At 38.6% G+C, this 19,333-nt stretch overlaps 1 protein-coding gene across 14 annotated transcripts in view; it reads left to right on the forward strand.

Moving 5' to 3' along the window:
* The first annotated feature begins 309 nt into the window (after positions 1–309).
* MAPK8IP3 (mitogen-activated protein kinase 8 interacting protein 3) overlaps positions 310–19,333 on the forward strand; it is a 66,538-nt gene continuing 47,514 nt past the window's right edge. For 11 of the 14 annotated variants that reach the window (XM_075179508.1, XM_075179513.1, XM_075179512.1 and 8 more), the window contains exon 1: positions 310–1,680. In XM_075179508.1, the coding sequence (XP_075035609.1) occupies positions 1,372–1,680 (309 nt within the window). In that variant the 5' untranslated portion in view covers positions 310–1,371. The remainder of the gene's footprint in view (positions 1,681–19,333) is intronic. The other 3 variants (XM_075179514.1, XM_075179517.1, XM_075179515.1) reach the window with 1 other exon arrangement.

Genomic DNA, 19,333 nt, shown 5'->3' on the forward strand with positions numbered 1-19,333 from the left:
TGCATTTTGTTTCTTAAACTAAAATAGTGCATCCTTTGCTTTGCAGCAGCAGGATCCAGCTTATTGTAATAGTTTATCACAGGTGCAACATATAACGATGTCTGTCTATTGAAGGATGTGTGTGATGTTATTTTAGGCAGCCCAGGGATGATCTGATAAGATAGCAGCGGACACCCCCCTCTTGCATTGTAGTCCAATAGTACACAGGCCATTGGTTTGCAGTGCAGGAGATGCTGGGAGTGAATCAGCTGTATTCTTTACCCATAATGCAGAAAGCCTGACGTCAGATCAGCAGCCTTGTCAGAGAGGAGGGAGGGTAGATCCTGCCTCCTATTCCCACACTTACAGCAGCTCTGGGAGGTGCCTCTCTCTGCTAGGACCACCATCACCTCTATAATGAGATGGAGAGGTTCCTCTAGCACCTCAGCAAGGCAGCAGGAGCAGCATCACTAACAGGATCACCCCTGGACCAGTGCAGGTGTGTCCTATCCATTTTAGAAAATCACTTTTCATCTAGGGGATCCATTGCAGGGTGGGGGAGGGAGGAATCAGGTGCATAGATCATATAGTAGATGGAAAAAAATGCATTTCTATTGACTAAAGGTCTGCTCAGCTTTAGAATGGATGAAATACCTCTATAAAGGATTATCTTATTTACAAGTAAGATAGGAGGGGTGCATGCACTGTTAAAATTGACTGTGCATCAGATTCAGATTACTAAGGGAATATATGTAAATAATGACACTCTAAGCCTCTTATTTCATAAAGATTGCATGGTATTTACTAAGGATTCTGGGTAAATATACTGTAGATAGAATACATTGGCAGGTGTAAATCTAATTGTTTTGCTTTCCATCTCTGTTTATCATTGTTGGTTCCGGTTTATGAACAAAGCAACAATGATAATGAAGAATATTTTACATGTACAAAAATACCAAGGGTTATAAGATCTACCTGGTCAGGGACATACATCTTGTTTTTGCAGATGGGGATAGGTACTGCATTGCATTGGCACATAGATAAGCTCACACAGTGGTAGCAGAAGGCCAGAGACCAGGGTGCATAGATCTGTATAAATAATGTACTTGTGGCCATACATTTAACATTGCTGTAAAGATCAATTTGGAAATAAGTTCGTGCTTAACTGGCAATTGCTAGACTGTAATTTTAATGAGTGTTACTGAATCCAAGTTGTCTGATGAGCTGAAGTCAATGCACCTGATTCTTCCCAGTGTAGTCAGAGGATAGGGTCATAATATTAGTTAAAAACAAATTATTTCCCACTCCACCCCCAAAATTAAAGTATACTATAAAAAGTAGTCTCCCGACCTTACTGCCTGCCACTCTTGTGGGACCTGTCCGACTGTCAAGATGATGGAGATACAGATTGACGATGGGGTGGTGTACCAGGATGACTATTGTTCGGGGTCGGTTATGTCAGAGCGGGTGTCGGGGCTGGCGAACAGCATTTACAGAGAGTTTGAGCGTCTGATTCAATGCTACGACGAGGAGGTGGTAAAGGAGCTGATGCCGCTGGTGGTCAATGTCCTGGAGAACCTTGATGCCGTCTTGACCGAGAACCAGGAACACGAGGTGGAGTCGGAGCTCCTGAAGGAGGATAATGAGCAGCTGCTGACGCAGTACGAGCGGGAGAAAGCCCTCAGGAAACAAGCAGAAGAGGTGGGTACCAGACATGTGCATGGGCAGTGTTATACTGGGCATGATGAGTCACTGGCACACAGAGCTCACACTCTACTCCTGAGGGGTCACATGCGATTGTGAAGTGTACTGATTCTATGAATAATGAGTCACTGGCACACACAGCTCACACTCTACTCCTGAGGGGTCACATGTGATTGTGAAGTGTACTGATTCTATGAATAATGAGTCACTGGTACACACAGAGCTCACACTCTACTCCTGAGGGGTCACATGCGATTGTGAAGTGTACTGATTCTATGAATAATGAGTCACTGGTACACACAGCTCACACTCTACTCCTGAGGGGTCACATGCGATTGTGAAGTGTACTGATTCTATGAATAATGAGTCACTGGCACACACAGCTCACACTCTACTCCTGAGGGGTCACATGCGATTGTGAAGTGTACTGATTCTATGAATAATAAGTCACTGGCACACAGAGCTCACACTCTACTCCTGAGGGGTCACATGTGATTGTGAAGTGTACTGATTCTATGAATAATGAGTCACTGGCACACACAGCTCACACTCTACTCCTGAGGGGTCACATGCGATTGTGAAGTGTACTGATTCTATGAATAATGAGTCATTGGTACACACAGAGCTCACACTCTACTCCTGAGGGGTCACTGGTGATTGTGAAGTGTACTGATTCTATGAATAATGAGTCACTGGCACACACAGCTCACACTCTACTCCTGAGGGGTCATGTGATTGTGAAGTGTTCTGATCGAAGATATGAATAATTTTACTGTAATTGAAGGACATGTTGATTTTCATAGCGATTGACTTGATTGTTGCCACAGAAAAGATTTTTGTGTTACACATTCTTTATATAGTCTTTGTCTTAGTTATATTATGGTGGTGTAGAGGGCGGTTGTGCCAGATTTTGGGTTCTCCAAGGACTGAAGTCTATTACTGTATATGTGAAATCTCTGTATTATTTCTAACACTTGAGGCTTTTATTCTACTTCATATGCTGATCCTCAGGCGTTGTCAGTAGTGCAGGTTAACAGGATGTCATTGTTTAGGAAGCTGGGTCTCAAATAGGGATATCCTAACAACCTGCACTGTTTAATAGTCCTTGAAGATCTGAGCTGTGAAAGAATGTTTTGTACCAGGAGGGAGGTAATATGGCTCTCTAGTTTTTGTGGAACTAATAGTCCCAGCATGCCCAATGGCAGAATTTGTCTTGCTACTAAAGACACACTGAAAAATTATTGGTCATAAAAAACATTCACTTTGGTATTTTTTACATTTTATTTTCATACATCATGGAAGCAATATAGATATTTTGGGGAAGTCACACTGCTCAACACACAATAATAATAATAATAATAATAATAATAATAATAATAATAATAATATTTTTTTAATTTATATTGTGCTTTCCCCCCAATTAGGACTCAAAGCCCTTTAAACTTGAAACATAACGAGTATCCATTACAGAAATATATAGAGCATAGGTGGTACAAAACATATATAAAAAAATGTCAGTCAGGTATAGGTCATGCATAGAGGAGGCAGCCATCTTGGGTTCACTCAGGTTAGTAAGTAGAATAAGAGGCAAATTAACAAATTGGATGAGGTGGACTGCTAGAAAAAAATATACAATGATCTCAGAAATATTCACACCTGACAGATCCCAGAGTTGTTTGATGCACTTCCAAACATGCGCTTCATCATGAAGATCAAAGAACAATCAAAGTAAAACTATGATATTGTTATTGAAAAGTACAGGGGGGGTATGAGAAGGTTTTAGACTGTTAATATGTTAATATTCTCAGGAGCACTGATCTATCATAAATAACTGGAGTGACTGTGGCACAACTGTGAATTTGTCTAGAACAGATCGGGCTCCAAAACTGAGCATCGATGTGAGAAGGGAACTTTATAGGGAGGCCACAGAGAGTCCTGTGTTATCCCTGTCAGAGCTACAGCCTTTCATGGCGGAGATGAGAGAACCAGTCTTACTAGTTTTCCATTATTGTTTTGATCCCTAACTATTAGAGAACTCTGGATCAGCAATCAGCAGTGGAGCTGAGAGGGGGAAGTTAGCTGATTTGTGTATTGAATTTTGAAAACTATTGGAGGAAGATGTGCTGTTTTCTTATTGGATGGGAATGAGTTGTGTCCCTTCTGTGTCATTGTGCAACAGTTGTAGTATCCGTTTATTTCTAGCAGTAAACGCTGAAACGATGGAAGTGGTGTCTACAGGTTGGGGTCACGAGGTTAATGGCAAAAAAAAATTAATTGAAATTAGAAGTGTTTATAAGTAAATCAATTTGGATTAATAGTGCAATCATTTATGCCTGTTGTAATTGTGTTTGCTTTATGCTGTAGTATATATATTTACATAAGTACACAGACGGAGTTATACCGCTTTCATACTGCCGCCCCGGCAATATCCCGGGTTTTTCAAGCCGGGTTTTTGCGGGGCTCGGAGCGTCCCAGCTCAGAAACACCATTCATACTGCACCTCGGACCCGGGAATTTCCCGGGTTGACCCCATTCATTATGCACAAGTCTGTGCCCTGGCAATTTGTGGTAGTCATCACCAGAGCAGTTTTCATTGGCTGAAAACATTTTTTTTTTTTTGTAATAGTCTGCTTTTCTGCTGTTTTGTCCATAAAGATGTTTAAGTGTATCTTATAAGATATTTTAATTTTTATTGTTCCATTGTATCATTTGTAAACAATCAGACATTTCTTCAGTGTTTCCACCAATTCCGTTCTGTACTGCTCACCGCTCCATGCTTTACTTTAGTCACCTATGTAAAGTATGTGCGACCTTTCTCTTTCGTTTGTTTCTTATAGTGTGGATGATAGAAGTAGTTGTTTCAGTCCATACTGTTGTTTTCCTCTCGAGTTTTTTTTTCCTGGTTTTATGTATGCAGTTAATGTAAATATTGTGAGCATTACAGGTCAGACAGCCAATCAGCTTGTTTTCTGTGCAACCCGGGTTGCACCATTCATAGTGCAGGCAACCCGGGTCCGACCCGGGAATTACCCCTCGATAAATCCCGGGTTGAAGACCCGGGTTTTTAGACCCGGGATTTTTGACTTGTACCATTCATACTGCACCAAGACCCGGGTCGTTTGAGCTCGCCCCGGCAAAAACCCGGGATTTTGGTGCAGTATGAATGGGGTATAAGTCTAATGAATAAATGATTGTTTTCACTGGTAGCATCTGACAGAAAATAATCTGTAATGAAAGTATATAAGTGTACATAAATAGGAAACTATACGATTATGTATGTGTTTTGGATGGAAATCCCTTTAAAATAAGGCAAGATCAATTCCTTTAAAACTGGTTTAACTATAGAATTAATTTACCTTTCTTAACCAAAGAACTATTGCAGTGATAGCTAACCTGTGACACTCCAGGTGTTGTGAAACTACAAGCCCCAGCATGCTTTGCCAGTTATCAGCTAGTTATCTACTGGCAAAGCATGCTGGGGCTTGTAGTTTCACAAACACCTGGAGTGTCACAGGTTAGCCATTGTATCCATTGTCTCTACACAGAGGAGGCAGCCATTTTGTTGAATACGCCAGTATCCATTGGAATACAAGCTTTCGGTTAACTAGGAACATGTAACGTCACTGAGGCGTGAGGCACGAGACACACAGGGCCTGACGCTGAGTTCACTGCAAATTGGGCATAATTTACACTAAAAAAAAAGCTGTCCGTTAATATATAGTTTATATGCTGAGTTGTAGGCATCTCAGAATGCCTTCAGTTCATATAGCATATATACCAGTTTTACCTCAGGCATACACACCACCCTGTCATAAGCAAAAGAAAATGTTGTTTGCGCTTGTTTTGATAGCAAAAAACCCATTGCTGTAATACAGGAGATATAATATTAATATAATATTCCTTTTTGCATACAAAGGAAAGTAGCAAAAATTATTTTTTGAAAATACAGCCATAAAATCCTATAATATATGCAGGATAAATGCAGAGAGCACCTATCGGTTTCAGAGGTGAATTTGCAACCAGCCAATCAGAAGCAGCTAGCTAGTTCTGCTGACCGTCAACATCTCGTCAGTGTGTATTTATACTTGACCAATAGTACGTGAAAAAGTAATGGCTCCTGACAGGCTGGCTGGTCTGCCTCAGCCGCGTTTGTGTGAACACACCCTTACTGGCAGATGTGTCAATTCCTCCACATGTGGGGGTGTTGTTGAAGTGGGGACACATTAATATGTCTCAGTACAAAAGCTAAAATAGCTATTTTTTTCCTTTCACTCCATAGAGGTGCGGGGGAAAATGAGCAGAGATTTGTACCGCAATTGCCTGCCAATGTGCGCAGCGCAATTTCCGCGCCCCACCTCGCTGGCAATTGAATGCTTTTATAGGTCAACATATACAATATATTAGCATGGTATTTGATACGTTTGTGTAAATGTTTTTAATACACGTTTCCATTATGGCTAGCATACTGTATGTAAATATAAACAAAAATGTAAAACATCAAACAATAGCGTATAGTAATATTGTAATAATAAACTGTATAATGCCTGTTTAACCAGTCTGGTGTAAGCAAAACAAACCAGAATGAACTGTTGTCTCAGGTTAACTTTGATCTAATATTCTGAAGTCATTGACAAAATAAGCGAAACTGGACTTATTCATGTTATATCACAAGCAGATATTTATAGGGAAGTTCTACGGCGTAAACTGCAAACCTTTGTTCAGGAGATCTTTTGCATGTGAGGGTAGTGTATATGTGTGTGTGTGTGTATATATATATATATATATATATATATATATATACAAGTTAACCCGTGCATGATACTCATGCATTCTAGTCAAATCAAGCTACTTAAGGTGTTAAAAAGGTTCTTGTCATGCATTTGGGCCATAGCCCAGGCCTCAACCACCAACCACTCCCCACTGTCACCCCCGGCAACCACCAACCACTCCCCACTGTCACCCCCGGCAACCACCAACCACTCCCAACTGTCACTTCTCCTTCAAGAAATATATATATATTTTTTTTAAAATCTTTATAAACACTTTTAACAATTAACAAATTAAATTAACAAATTAAAAACATCTTAGTATACCAAATTTCAGCCCTTTCTGATTTTTTTTTTACACACACACTAAGAATTTAGTAGGTCAGTGTATAACTCCGCCCAGCAGGTGGCGCTGCAGCTTGGTTTTATTTTTTTCACACACACACACACACACACACACACACAGACAGACTAACACACGCCACTAGACATTTATACATTAGATATATATATATATATATATATATATATATATGTGACCAGGTATTAAAATGTTTACTGTCACTGTTTCCTTATTATTGCTTGTTTTAATCCAAACCATATGGGATAAATATGATGGACGATTGACCATCATACTTAGATTAGGAATGCCGGGCAAGATCAATGAGTCAAAATTGCTTTTTAGCCGCTGCTATCATCAATAACAGCTTTTTGTTTCCTGTAGTCAATGTATGGTTAATTTCTCTAGTGTGGAGGTTTTAGATCGCCCAATCACATGCTATATGAAATAATATTTTCATTGATGACATTATATAATCTTGTACAATTTCCCAGAATTCTTAGATCTTGCAGCACAACCATAAACAATGTTGAAGTTCCGCATCTGATATTTTACATTTATAACAATTAGGGGTATATATACTAAACGGCGGGTTTGAAAAAGTTGAGATGTTGCCTATAGCAACCAATCAGATTCTAGTTAGCATTTATTTAGTGCATTCTACAAAATGAAAGCTAAAATTTGATTGGTTGCTATAGGCAACATCGCCACTTCTATTCAGACCTGCGACTTTTTGATACTTACGACTCATTAGGCGTGACGTGGGAGGGAAGATTTGTATTGACGTAGGCAATGTGCATTAAATACGTGTTCGAACAGTGGCGCACGGATTTAGATTGGGAAGTTGCGGGTGGTCAGGTGTAATTAACAGACGATGATGAAGACCCGAACTAACGAATTGCTTCTAATTAGAGGTTTACAAATGATTTGGTTATAGATTAGGATTTGCCGAGCCTGTTCTAGCAAAAAAAATAAAAAATTATACCTGTCGTTGTTCTGCTGTATTAGTTAGATTACTCAATTACACGATGCTTCATAACAATTCCGTTCGGAACGTATAAAACGTTTTGTGTACATTTTCTCAGGTTGGATGTAAGTGTTTGAGGGGTGCACCCTCGACTCTTTCAGACCTGGGCGTATTTTCGTCTCTGAATACGGCGTACATACACTTACACTTGCACGTGTCTTTTCCAGTCGCAAGATACGCTTGCGCTACCCATTTGTTTGTCCATTTTAATAGGAGCCTTTGAGATATCTATAAGCCCCAACGTGAAGTATTTGATTCATTTAAAACGTATTTGTACAACGGCAACAATATGACGTTATCCATTGAGAGGTGTCAGCCAGGACAGACAGAGCCGCACCAGTTTCATTTCCATTGTCAATGAAAAATTACTGACAAATGTTAGAAATTGCCATAAATACTCTGGAATTATGATGAAATTACTACTTATTTTTTCAATAAGAATATAAAAATGATACCTATTGCCTGCTAGATGTCTACGTGTTGGCATCTGATATCAGAGGTGAATTTGTTTTTGTGAAACTTTCCTGGTCTATATGTTTACAAATGTAGTAAATAGTGAAGTATTAGCCTGTGCTAGGCTTCGGGCTCATATGTGTCCTGATTTTATCTGGCCTGTCCCCTATTTTTCCACTGAATTTTTTTTTTTAATCTTGCAATGCTTATTTTCCCATAAGTCAGACTACTGATGCCAGCTCATTTACAGGATGTTTTGTATAGGTTTCTTTAACCGTTTTACCTTATCTGAAACCAGACGGTTGTACGGGTAGATTGTATGCCATGGGCAGCCCTCAGACAGCATGAATGTGCCAGTTATTCATTTCACAATCACGAGAGCACTTGCGATGCAGCGGCATCTACTGCCTGTCTCTGTACGCTGTTTGTCAAATGTGATTGTGTTTTCATAGTTGGCCTGTTTCAAAGAGAGAGGTCCTTGTCTTCATATCCCACAAATCCAGTTGTCAGCGGGTGTACACATGCCAGGATTTAAGGATGTTTCCAGTTGAGCGCAAGAAAATTGATGAAAACTTTATTTGTATAGCGCTGCTTAGGAATAATAAAAAATAACCAGCAAATCTGTGTGTCTGACATCGTCTGTGTCCTTAGCCTTTCCAGCGTACACTACTGGCAGCACGGTGGCTCAGTGGTTAGCACTTCCGCCTCACAGCGCTGGGGTCATGAGTTCGATTCCCGGCCATGGTCTTATCTGTGAGGAGTTTGTATGTTCTCCCTGTGTTTGTGTGGGTTTCCTCCGGGTGCTCCGGTTTCCTCCCACACTCAAAAAGCATACTAGTAGGTTAATTGGCTGCTATCAAAATTGACCCTAGTCTCTCTCTATGTGTGTATGTTAGGGAATTTAGACTGTAAGCTCCAATGGGGCAGGGACTGATGTGAGTGAGTTCTCTGTACAGCGCTGCGGAATCAGTGGCGCTATATAAATGAATGGTGATGGAGTATAAGAACACACACAGATTACACAGATCACTATTTTGACATGCACTGAGGCACCCAAAGGACGCAGAGCAGGGCAAACGTACTTCAGGTCTTATACCACCCGTAAATATATAACCAATCAGTGTCTGTCCAGCTAGGGCTAATTAAAATGACATATCTGAAATTACAACCTTTTTCTTTAAATGACATAGGAGTAGATATATCATAGAAATTGAAAGTGGACCTGTCATCTCTATGCTGATATTTTTAAATGCTCAAATACACACTTGTCTAGTTGACTGTGTGTTAAAGGAACAAAATACTGAAACATCAAAAACATATATATATAAATAAATAAGGGTTCTCATGCATGAGAAATGCCTTTTTTGTCCCTAAAATGATCGCTTAATAAAATAAAGTGTTATTATTAATAATGCATTTTTTTTCCTTTGGATTCTATAGCTAAGGAAAGACGACAACGCCAACATAATGATATTAACTGCAAAAATGGTTATCTCTTTAAATAAAGTACTCTATATGTTGGAGATACAGAGGATTTGATTGTAACTAAGACAAAAACATTCTGGATAATCATTATTTCGAATATAACAGAACTGTGAGAAAACTGTTTCCACATTTTTTTTATATGTACTTGCTAAGAAAGTTTTGTTAATTCTTCACTTATTAGTGCTTTTTTTCACTTCACTTATATAATTTGTTATGTTCACATCTGAGATTTTGTTGGATGAGATGTTTCCGTGATGCAAATAATGGTTTGCGCCGGACATTTTTTGCTATATGTTTCTTTAAAACTCGAAACTTTAAAATGGTTTAACTATTTTTCTATAAATGCCTGTTTAATCTGTCTCCTAACTCTCATTTACATTATAAGTCTGCGGTATTAGGGCTCACCCATTTACTAACACAACACAACCTATGATATCCGTGGTTACTCTCTATTATGCAAAAGAGCCTCATTTAAATGTGCTTGTTCTGCTTTCCATTAATACGCTTCTGGAACAATGCAAGACTGTGCAGACTTGGCCCCATTTTCCCATTACCGATCACTAAGGAAACACAAGGGTATATTTACTAAGTGGAGATGTTGCCTATAGCAACCAATCAGGTTCTAGTTATCATTTATTTAGTACATTCTACAAAATGACAGCTAGAATCTGATTGGTTGCTATAAGCAACATCTCCACTTTTTCAAGCCCGCAGTTTAGTAAATATACCCCAAAGAGTGTTTAAGTAACGGTTATCGGCTTTTCCCCCTCATGGGAGATCTCCCGCTCTAGATAAAGTGGAATATTTTTACCATTATGTGACTGTGTTTGTGTGTGTCTGAAATTGTGTTTACATTTCTCACAGGGTTCTGCATATAAATATTAATCGACTGGGAAATAATATGTAAATATCTGGCAGTGTTTTTAGTTGAGTTTTCTGCTATCCATGTGTGTGCGGATTTCTGAAAATGGAATTGTCCTTCTGTATGCCCCCAAAAGAGCTAGTACAACTACCACATTGGGATATGACACATTAGCCGGAAGCGTTGTTGTCAAACTATTGGGAGCACATATGACAACTCAAAACACCTCTGTATCCTCTTGTGTGACCATTTTTATGGTGCGATTGACTGAGGTACACTTTATTTATTTCTTTCATCACCTCCTGTACATTCAGTCAGATGATTGCAATGTTGGGAGCAGCACAGAGTATTTCAGGATATGTATGTGCTGATCTTGAGAGAGGCGGTAACCTGGCCACCCCTGTGCAAACCCAGCAGATTGCACTGATCCTCCACTTTTCCAGCATTTTAATTATATATAGGCGAATGACCCCATAAACACTGCTTTGAAAAGGATTGTACAAACATAAGTTAGGTGTATGGTATGGTTGTAGGGCTTTTTCTGGATAGTAACACTGGAGTATGGACAAATGGTGACTAACGGTCGGTCTATAGAGCTGTGTGTAAGACTGACTGTGACTGCAAAAGCTTTGAACACCCCCTTAACTGGAAAATACTACAGATGCTCAACGGAACCTTCGTTCCTTGATACCTGCAAGTTGTGTAAGGATGTTACTACTGAAGTGTCAGTATGTTGTGTAAGGATGTTACTACTGAAGTGTCAGTATGTTGTGTAAGGATGTTACTACTGAAGTGTCAGTATGTTGTGTAAGGATATTACTACTGAAGTGTCAGTATGTTGTGTAAGGATGTTACTACTGAAGTGTCAGTATGTTGTGTAAGGATGTTACTACTGAAGTGTCAGTATGTTGTGTAAGGATGTTACTACTGAAGTGTCAGCGTGTTGTGTAAGGATGTTACTACTGAAGTCTAAGTATGTTGTGTAAGGATGTTACTACTGAAGTCTAAGTATGTTGTGTAAGGATGTTACTACTGAAGTGTCAGCGTGTTGTGTAAGGATGTTACTACTGAAGTGTCAGTATGTTGTGTAAGGATGTTACTACTGTAGTGTCAGCGTGTTGTGTAAGGATGTTACTACTGTAGTGTCAGTGTGTTGTATAAGAAGGATGTTATTGCTGAAGTCTAAGTATGTTGTGTAAGGATGTTACTACTGTAGTGTCAGTATGTTGTGTAAGGATGTTACTACTGAAGTGTAAGTATGTTGTGTAAGGATGTTACTACTGAAGTGTAAGTATGTTGTGTAAGGATATTACTACTGAAGTCTAAGTATGTTGTGTAAGGATGTTACTACTGAAGTCTAAGTATGTTGTGTAAGGATGTTACTACTGAAGTGTCAGCGTGTTGTGTAAGGATGTTACTACTGTAGTGTCAGTATGTTGTGTAAGGATGTTGCTACTAAAGTGTCAGCGTGTTGTGTAAGGATGTTACTACTGTAGTGTCAGTAAGTTGTGTAAGGATGTTACTACTGAAGTGTCAGCGTGTTGTGTAAGGATGTTACTACTGTAGTGTCAGTATGTTGTGTAAGGATGTTACTACTGAAGTGTCAGCGTGTTGTGTAAGGATGTTACTACTGAAGTGTCAGCGTGTTGTGTAAGGCTGTTACTACTGTAGTCTAAGTATGTTGTGTAAGGATGTTACTACTGAAGTGTCAGTATGTTGTGTAAGGATGTTACTACTGAAGTGTCAGCGTGTTGTGTAAGGATGTTACTACTGTAGTCTAAGTATGTTGTGTACGGATGTTACTACTGAAGTCTAAGTATGTTGTGTAAGGATGTTACTACTGTAGTGTCAGCGTGTTGTGTAAGGATGTTACTACTAAAGTGTCAGCGTGTTGTGTAAGGATGTTACTACTGTAGTGTCAGTATGTTGTGTAAGGATGTTACTACTGTAGTGTCGGTATGTTGTGTAAGGATGTTACTACTGAAGTGTCAGCGTGTTGTGTAAGGATGTTACTACTGAAGTGTCAGTATGTTGTGTAAGGATGTTACTACTGTAGTGTCAGCGTGTTGTGTAAGGATGTTACTACTAAAGTGTCAGCGTGTTGTGTAAGGATGTTACTACTGTAGTGTCAGTATGTTGTGTAAGGATGTTACTACTGTAGTGTCGGTATGTTGTGTAAGGATGTTACTACTGAAGTGTCAGCGTGTTGTGTAAGGATGTTACTACTGAAGTGTCAGCGTTTTGTGTAAGGATGTTACTACTGAAGTGTCAGCGTGTTGTGTAAGGATGTTACTACTGAAATGTCAGTATGTTGTGTAAGGATGTTACTACTGAAGTGTCAGTATGTTGTGTAAGGATGTTACTACTGAAGTGTCAGCGTGTTGTGTAAGGATGTTACTACTGAAGTGTCAGCGTGTTGTGTAAGGATGTTACTACTGAAGTGTCAACGTTTTGTGTAAGGATGTTACTACTGAAGTGTCAGCGTGTTGTGTAAGGATGTTACTACTGAAATGTCAGTATGTTGTGTAAGGATGTTACTACTGAAGTGTCAGTGTGTTGTGTAAGGATGTTACTACTGTAGTCTAAGTATGTTGTGTACGGATGATAGCAGATTGATGAAGAATTCCGTTATTTTACTATAAATAAACCAAGAATCAAATTAGAGAATTTCTAGTATTATTATTACAAGAATGAATTAATAAAAATAGGAAATATTGCTCATTTCAATACAGTTGCACATGTTAAAAAAATAATACATTTGTTCTGTGCTTTTAACTGTATTGTGTCTGGTATTCAGTGTTGCAAAATTTTTGTCACATTATATTGTTGTATTGCTGGTGAATTGTGGTGTGTACAGGTCCATTATACATCTCTTCCACAAATTGCTTAGAAACACTGGAGGTTACACTTGTATGAACTTGTTTTGTTGAGGATATCCAACCTATAGCTCTTAAGTGATAAACTGGTAATTAACGTTGGCCATCGAGTACAGATATGTTTCCATACATATGGGTGACTAAATTGGATAAATCTACCAATTCTGTGCCCTAGGGGGCTTGTTCGTAATGTTGGCAGATGACCAAGTACACAGACAGATGGCAGTCACCAGAGGCGTTATGGGCTTTCCATCGAAATACATGGAGAGAATATGGCACAACTGTGAATTTGTCTACGATGGGCTGACCTCCAAAACTCTTTGGGGTATATTTACTAAACAGCGGGTTTGAAAAAGTGTAGCTGTTACCTATATCAACCAATCAGATTCTAGCTGTCATTTTGTAGAATGCACTAAATAAATGATAACTAGAATCTGATTGGTTACTATAGGCAACATTTCCACTTTTTCAAACCCGCAGTTTAGTAAATATACCTCTTTGTCTGTGCGATAAGCTCCCTTGGTGGAGAGGCTATCTCTGACAGAGTTAGTTTTCTATGGTATAGAAGTGAGAAACTGTCTATGGGACAACAATAGCCCTGGAACTTCAAAAATCTGTGCTTTATGAGAGGGTGGGAATTTATTTTTTTTTTCTTAAGAAAACTTAATTAAAATCCTGCCCAGGAATCATGTGTAGACCCACAGCAAAGTGGAGGAAGGTTCTATATAGTCTGATGACTTTGAGCTTTTTGGCTTCAACGCGAAGGGCATTGTTTGGCTAAAGTCTTTTCTACCAAGAATTAAAGCAAGGGAGTAAATACTTATGTAATCAATTATTGCCTGTGATTTATTTTTAATGACTAAAAAGCTTTAGTGGCGTTTTTTTTGATGTTACAAAGTATTTTGTGATAAAAAGTGGCAAGATAAATAAAATACTTTTTTAGCCACTGTACGTTATTCACAATTTAATTAATAATGTCCCTTTAAATTTCGCAGGGTACTTTGCTCAGATAAAGGTAGACTGCTGTGTCTGCCGAAAAAGGGTACAGCTCGAAACTACGTTGTTCTTGCCACTGCAAGTTCATCAGTCCTTCGTATGCTTTTGCATGGGGAACAGCAATCTATTTTAGGCCTGATAGAAGTTATTTAGGAATCGCAAAATAACGGCAGCGCAGTCCCTATTGTATCATGTGATTTCTTGTACACGCACTGTGACTAATTTCATATCGCCTGTAACACGCCAGTTTGTGCCACTAGACGGTATGTTTTTCAAGGTAATACTTTTTTATGATGTTGTTGCAATTTTATGACTATTGAGTACGGAAAAATCTCTAAAACTATGTTTTTTTCCTGCATGCTGGTAATTTAAATGAGCTGGTAGAGATAGGACAGACTGGAAGACGTTCCAAGATTTGCAGGGAGTACAAAGCACAGGTTTGACTTACTGGCACACTTTCTCTAGGTTGTGGTCTGTCCTTCTATGGAGCACAAGATACATAAAGCAAATGTAATTTAAAATGCAAAATCAATATATTTCACACTTGGAGTTATTTATTGCTTTATTTAGTGTTGAATAAGCAGTATATTGGGAGAAATCTTTAAAAGTCGAAATTAAAGAGGGTTTTGCTCAGAATTTACTGTCTTATGCGAAACATTTACTGTGTACTGTGTAGATTGTGGTAGTGCTGGTGGTTTGTGTAGTATGTTATACCCCATAACACACATATGGAAGACATACATTAGGCATTCTAGCCTCACTGTAAGGAAGAGTAATATAATTGTCAGATGACATCATACAAAGGGCTTATTTCTATGCTATGTTCCAGTGCTGTGATCTTATATAGACGTCAGATGTTTGTTTTCATTTTCTAAACTATATCAGAAAATTATCGGTTAAAATGTTATTAGTTATTCATCAATGTGGACGAGAAACCGATGCAACGGAAAAAGATTGCGTTGCTCATAGCAACCAATCACAAATCTGTGAATCAATCTTTGATTGTAGCTTCTTATTGGTCCACGTGGTCACACCCCCTCCGCAACTTCAAATAACCCATAATGTTCAGCCGGGGCTGGGATAGGAACGACAGAACCCCAGTAACAAACTGCTGTATAGAGCAACCCACATGGCTCCGGTGAGTGCAGGGATAGGTAGGATGAATTTTCAGTTCTACCTGCTAGTGACAAAATTCCCATTAATAATCAACTTATTTAATTTAAATCCCTTTTCTGGTTTTATCTGTTTTTATTTTTGTGGTGCCCTACACTGTACCTTCACCCAAAAACTGGCTTAAAGCTGCAATTTAAAGCAGCAACGCCATATAGAATATTTATTTCATTTTGTTCTTTAAATCGCAAGTTAATTACCCTCTTAAGCATACATGTGATGGTCATTTTTCTTAACTATCTTACTACAAATCATTATCTCCTTTTCAAAAGCTCTCTGGTTCTCAAACAGAAATGGCCGACAGACACAGGCTCACAGCTCTCAGAATGTTGTGTGATGGCAGAGGGGGAAGAATGAGGATGTCGCAGTCAGAGCCGTAACTTAGAATTCTAACGCCCTGGGCGAGAAAGACAAATGCCGCCCCCCTAGCCCTCAATTTTAACCAAATTAACCTAAAATATTCCTAAATTGCGCCCCCCTGCAGCGTGTCGCCCCTGTCGCACAGCCCTAGTTACGGCCCTGGTCGTAGTGCAGATAGAGCCCAGAGGGAACTCCTCTCGGCTCATTGTTATGTGCCATGTGACTGTGGTTGCCATGGTAGTCCAGAACCATAAGTCATTAGTGTCAGCCTGAAGAAAAAGGGTGTAGAGATTCATAACACTTCTCAAAGCAAAAACATTAGTGTTGTGTACTTTATGGGGCAGATTTAATTCAGCATGAGGTGCTGCTGAACATCGCCTCGACTTATACGGTAAGAAATCTCCACTCATTTTTATGCAAGCCTGAGAGGGAAAACGAGTGGAAATTTCTGTAAAAATCCTGACGCGATGTATCTATGTGGACTGTTCCGGGGACACGTTGCGTCACCTTATGCCAAATTATTTTCTGCCCCTACCTGTAGATTTATTGTGTCAGTAATATGTCCTTTTTTTACTGATAGGTACTTTTTTTTTTAATGTTAGACAAAACCTTTGATTTGTTTTTACAGATAGTAAATTTAGCGAGAGTTGGCAACAATTTTCATTGCAAGAGGTTGGATTTATGATTCCTGGTAAACAGTACGGTGCTGGGGGCTTCATGTGGAGCCCTGGAAATGAAGGATAATATTAATTATTATTAATAATAATAATAATAATAATAATAAATATTAATAAGAGTATTAATGATTCCTTTGGCAGCCACTAATTTTTCTAGCTCCACATAGTTTCAGTACCCTCCTTTAATTTCAAACTTGTATAAATAACTAGTATTTTACAATTCCGGTTTGTGATACATTGTAAACTGATTATTGCATTATCACAAAAGGGGGTGTACAGGATGCCAGTTGTTTCATTATTGAGAACGTTTTATATAATATACTTCCTCTAGACATCCATACATCAGCGTAGCCATCTTTGGGCTGTGTCTTATAGATGTGCTTTGCAGTGTAAAGCCACAATGCCTCACGGGTAGCAGAGCACTCTGGGAGTGAGAGGGTTAATGTGAGCGATGATGTAATATGATACAGAATAATGCATGAAGGTCGATGGTTCAGTCCCCAGAGATACTATGGGCTGGGTCTGTGCATTAATATACTGTAGATCCTGTTAACGTATCAGGCACTCTCCAATTATGTCGAGAAAATCAACCCCAAGTTAACGTTCAGTTTATTTGTATGATTCAAAATGATATGTATTAGACTCACATTCACTGTATCTATTAATGTTTCCTTTTATTCTGATATATTTAGAAACAGGTTTAGGGGTTTTTATTGACATAATATTTATGATCTAAATAAGATCATAAATATTATGTGTCACCTTTTAAAAACAAACGCACAAAGAAGTTATGGTTCATTTGTTTGATATTAGATCATCTAATATCAAACAAATGAACCATAACTTCTTTGTGCGTTTGTTTTTAAAAGGTGACAAATAAAGTTTTGTTTGTATGTTGTGAGTTTGTTATAATAGAATGTTGGACATTGAAGTTCACCTGTTAGTAAAACATCTTTATTAGAAGTTCAGCTTAAGCTTAATATCTCACATTATAAACAACCTTTTGTAATATAATTATTGTGAGAGACATTAAAGGGGTTGTCCACAAGGACTATGACAATAACAGATCACATGACTTCTTTGGGTCCCAGAGGAAACCATACGACTTAAAGTACAAATTTAATATGACTTAATAATTAATTTAGCCACGTGGTTATGTGATTTGGAAAATGAGGATAATATGACTATACATAATAATGCAGACTAATGTGCCAGATTACTACTAATGCAATTAGTACTGTGCCCTGTTTACACTAAATTCGGGTTGTGCAGACATGGTGGTGGGTATCTATGATGGTGCATAGAGGGCCCTATCACAATATTGCAATGGGGCCCAGACATTTCTAGTTAGGCCCATGGTTGTCCATATATACCTGATGTCTTCCCTCCTATACACATATTGAGCAGGTCTTGTTGCATAATATTCACTGCCAGCTCTCACCTGATGTCGGTGGTGGCAGTGCCATGCTACAGTACAGTGACAGAGGGGGACTGTTGGAGGGTACATGGAAGAGCTGGGGGTAAATGTTGCCTATAGCAACCAATCAGATTGTAGCTGTCATTTTGTAGAATGTACTAAATAAATAATAACTAGAATCTGATTGGTTGCTATAGGCAACATCTCCACTTTTGCAAACCCACAGCTTGGTAAATGTACCCCCAGGTGTTGTCCATAGTCTCTCAACCCTTTTAATCCATGCTTCACTGGATTGGTGAAATATTTAGAGAATAGAATCATACATTTCATATTTAAATTATTTTTTTGTTACTTTTTTTTCTCTTTTATTTTTAACTGCAATATTTGTGAGTGTAATGTGGTCATCAGCAGAGATAAATGATTCTCTGTTCAAAGTTCTGTCCAATTCAATTGGCTTTTGTTCAGAGCAGAACCCCCACCCCAAGTTTATACAACACAGTCCAGGACATTTTGAAGAGGGATGGTTACTGCTTGGAAACATGGTTACTGGCGATTTTATATATAAAAACCCCATTATTTTAGAGCCCCATTTTTACATATTATTAACATATTATTAGATTTTATTAGAATTGAAATGATGATCAATATTGAGCACAGGGAGACTCAGAGATCACAAATAAGGTGTTATGAACCCTCAAACCGCTGGTATATGTGGTGAGGTTTATTAATGTCAGTAAGATGACATTTCCACTATTATTGTTTTTATTGATGGTCAAAATTTACCGACATTGTAAACCATGCTGTGAGAGTCAACAAAGGTGTAATTATAGTACTGTCAGAAGGCAATTTGTGTTAGCTACGTCCAATAAATGAATTAGCCAACTTGTTAAAACAGTCATATACAGAACCTTTATTTGGAAAATAATATATGCTTTGTATGATTCTTCATGTTACCTTAACAAATGTTTTCCACATATAGCAGAGATCTTATTTTGGTTGGGGCACGTCAGCATTTTGGGGGTAAATGTATCAAGATGCAAGTTTCCTGCTGGTTTGAAAAGTGTAGATGTTGCCTATAGCAACCAATCAGATTCTAGTTATCATTTATTTATATAGCGCCAGCAAATTCCGTAGCGCTTTACAATTCAACATGGCCATATATGTGAATAAGAATCAGGGTAAATGAAATATTAGGAGGTCCCCATGCCAGGGGACCGTTAA

Source organism: Mixophyes fleayi, chromosome 7 (assembly GCF_038048845.1).
Source record: "Mixophyes fleayi isolate aMixFle1 chromosome 7, aMixFle1.hap1, whole genome shotgun sequence".
NCBI classification, from domain to species: domain Eukaryota; kingdom Metazoa; phylum Chordata; class Amphibia; order Anura; family Limnodynastidae; genus Mixophyes; species Mixophyes fleayi.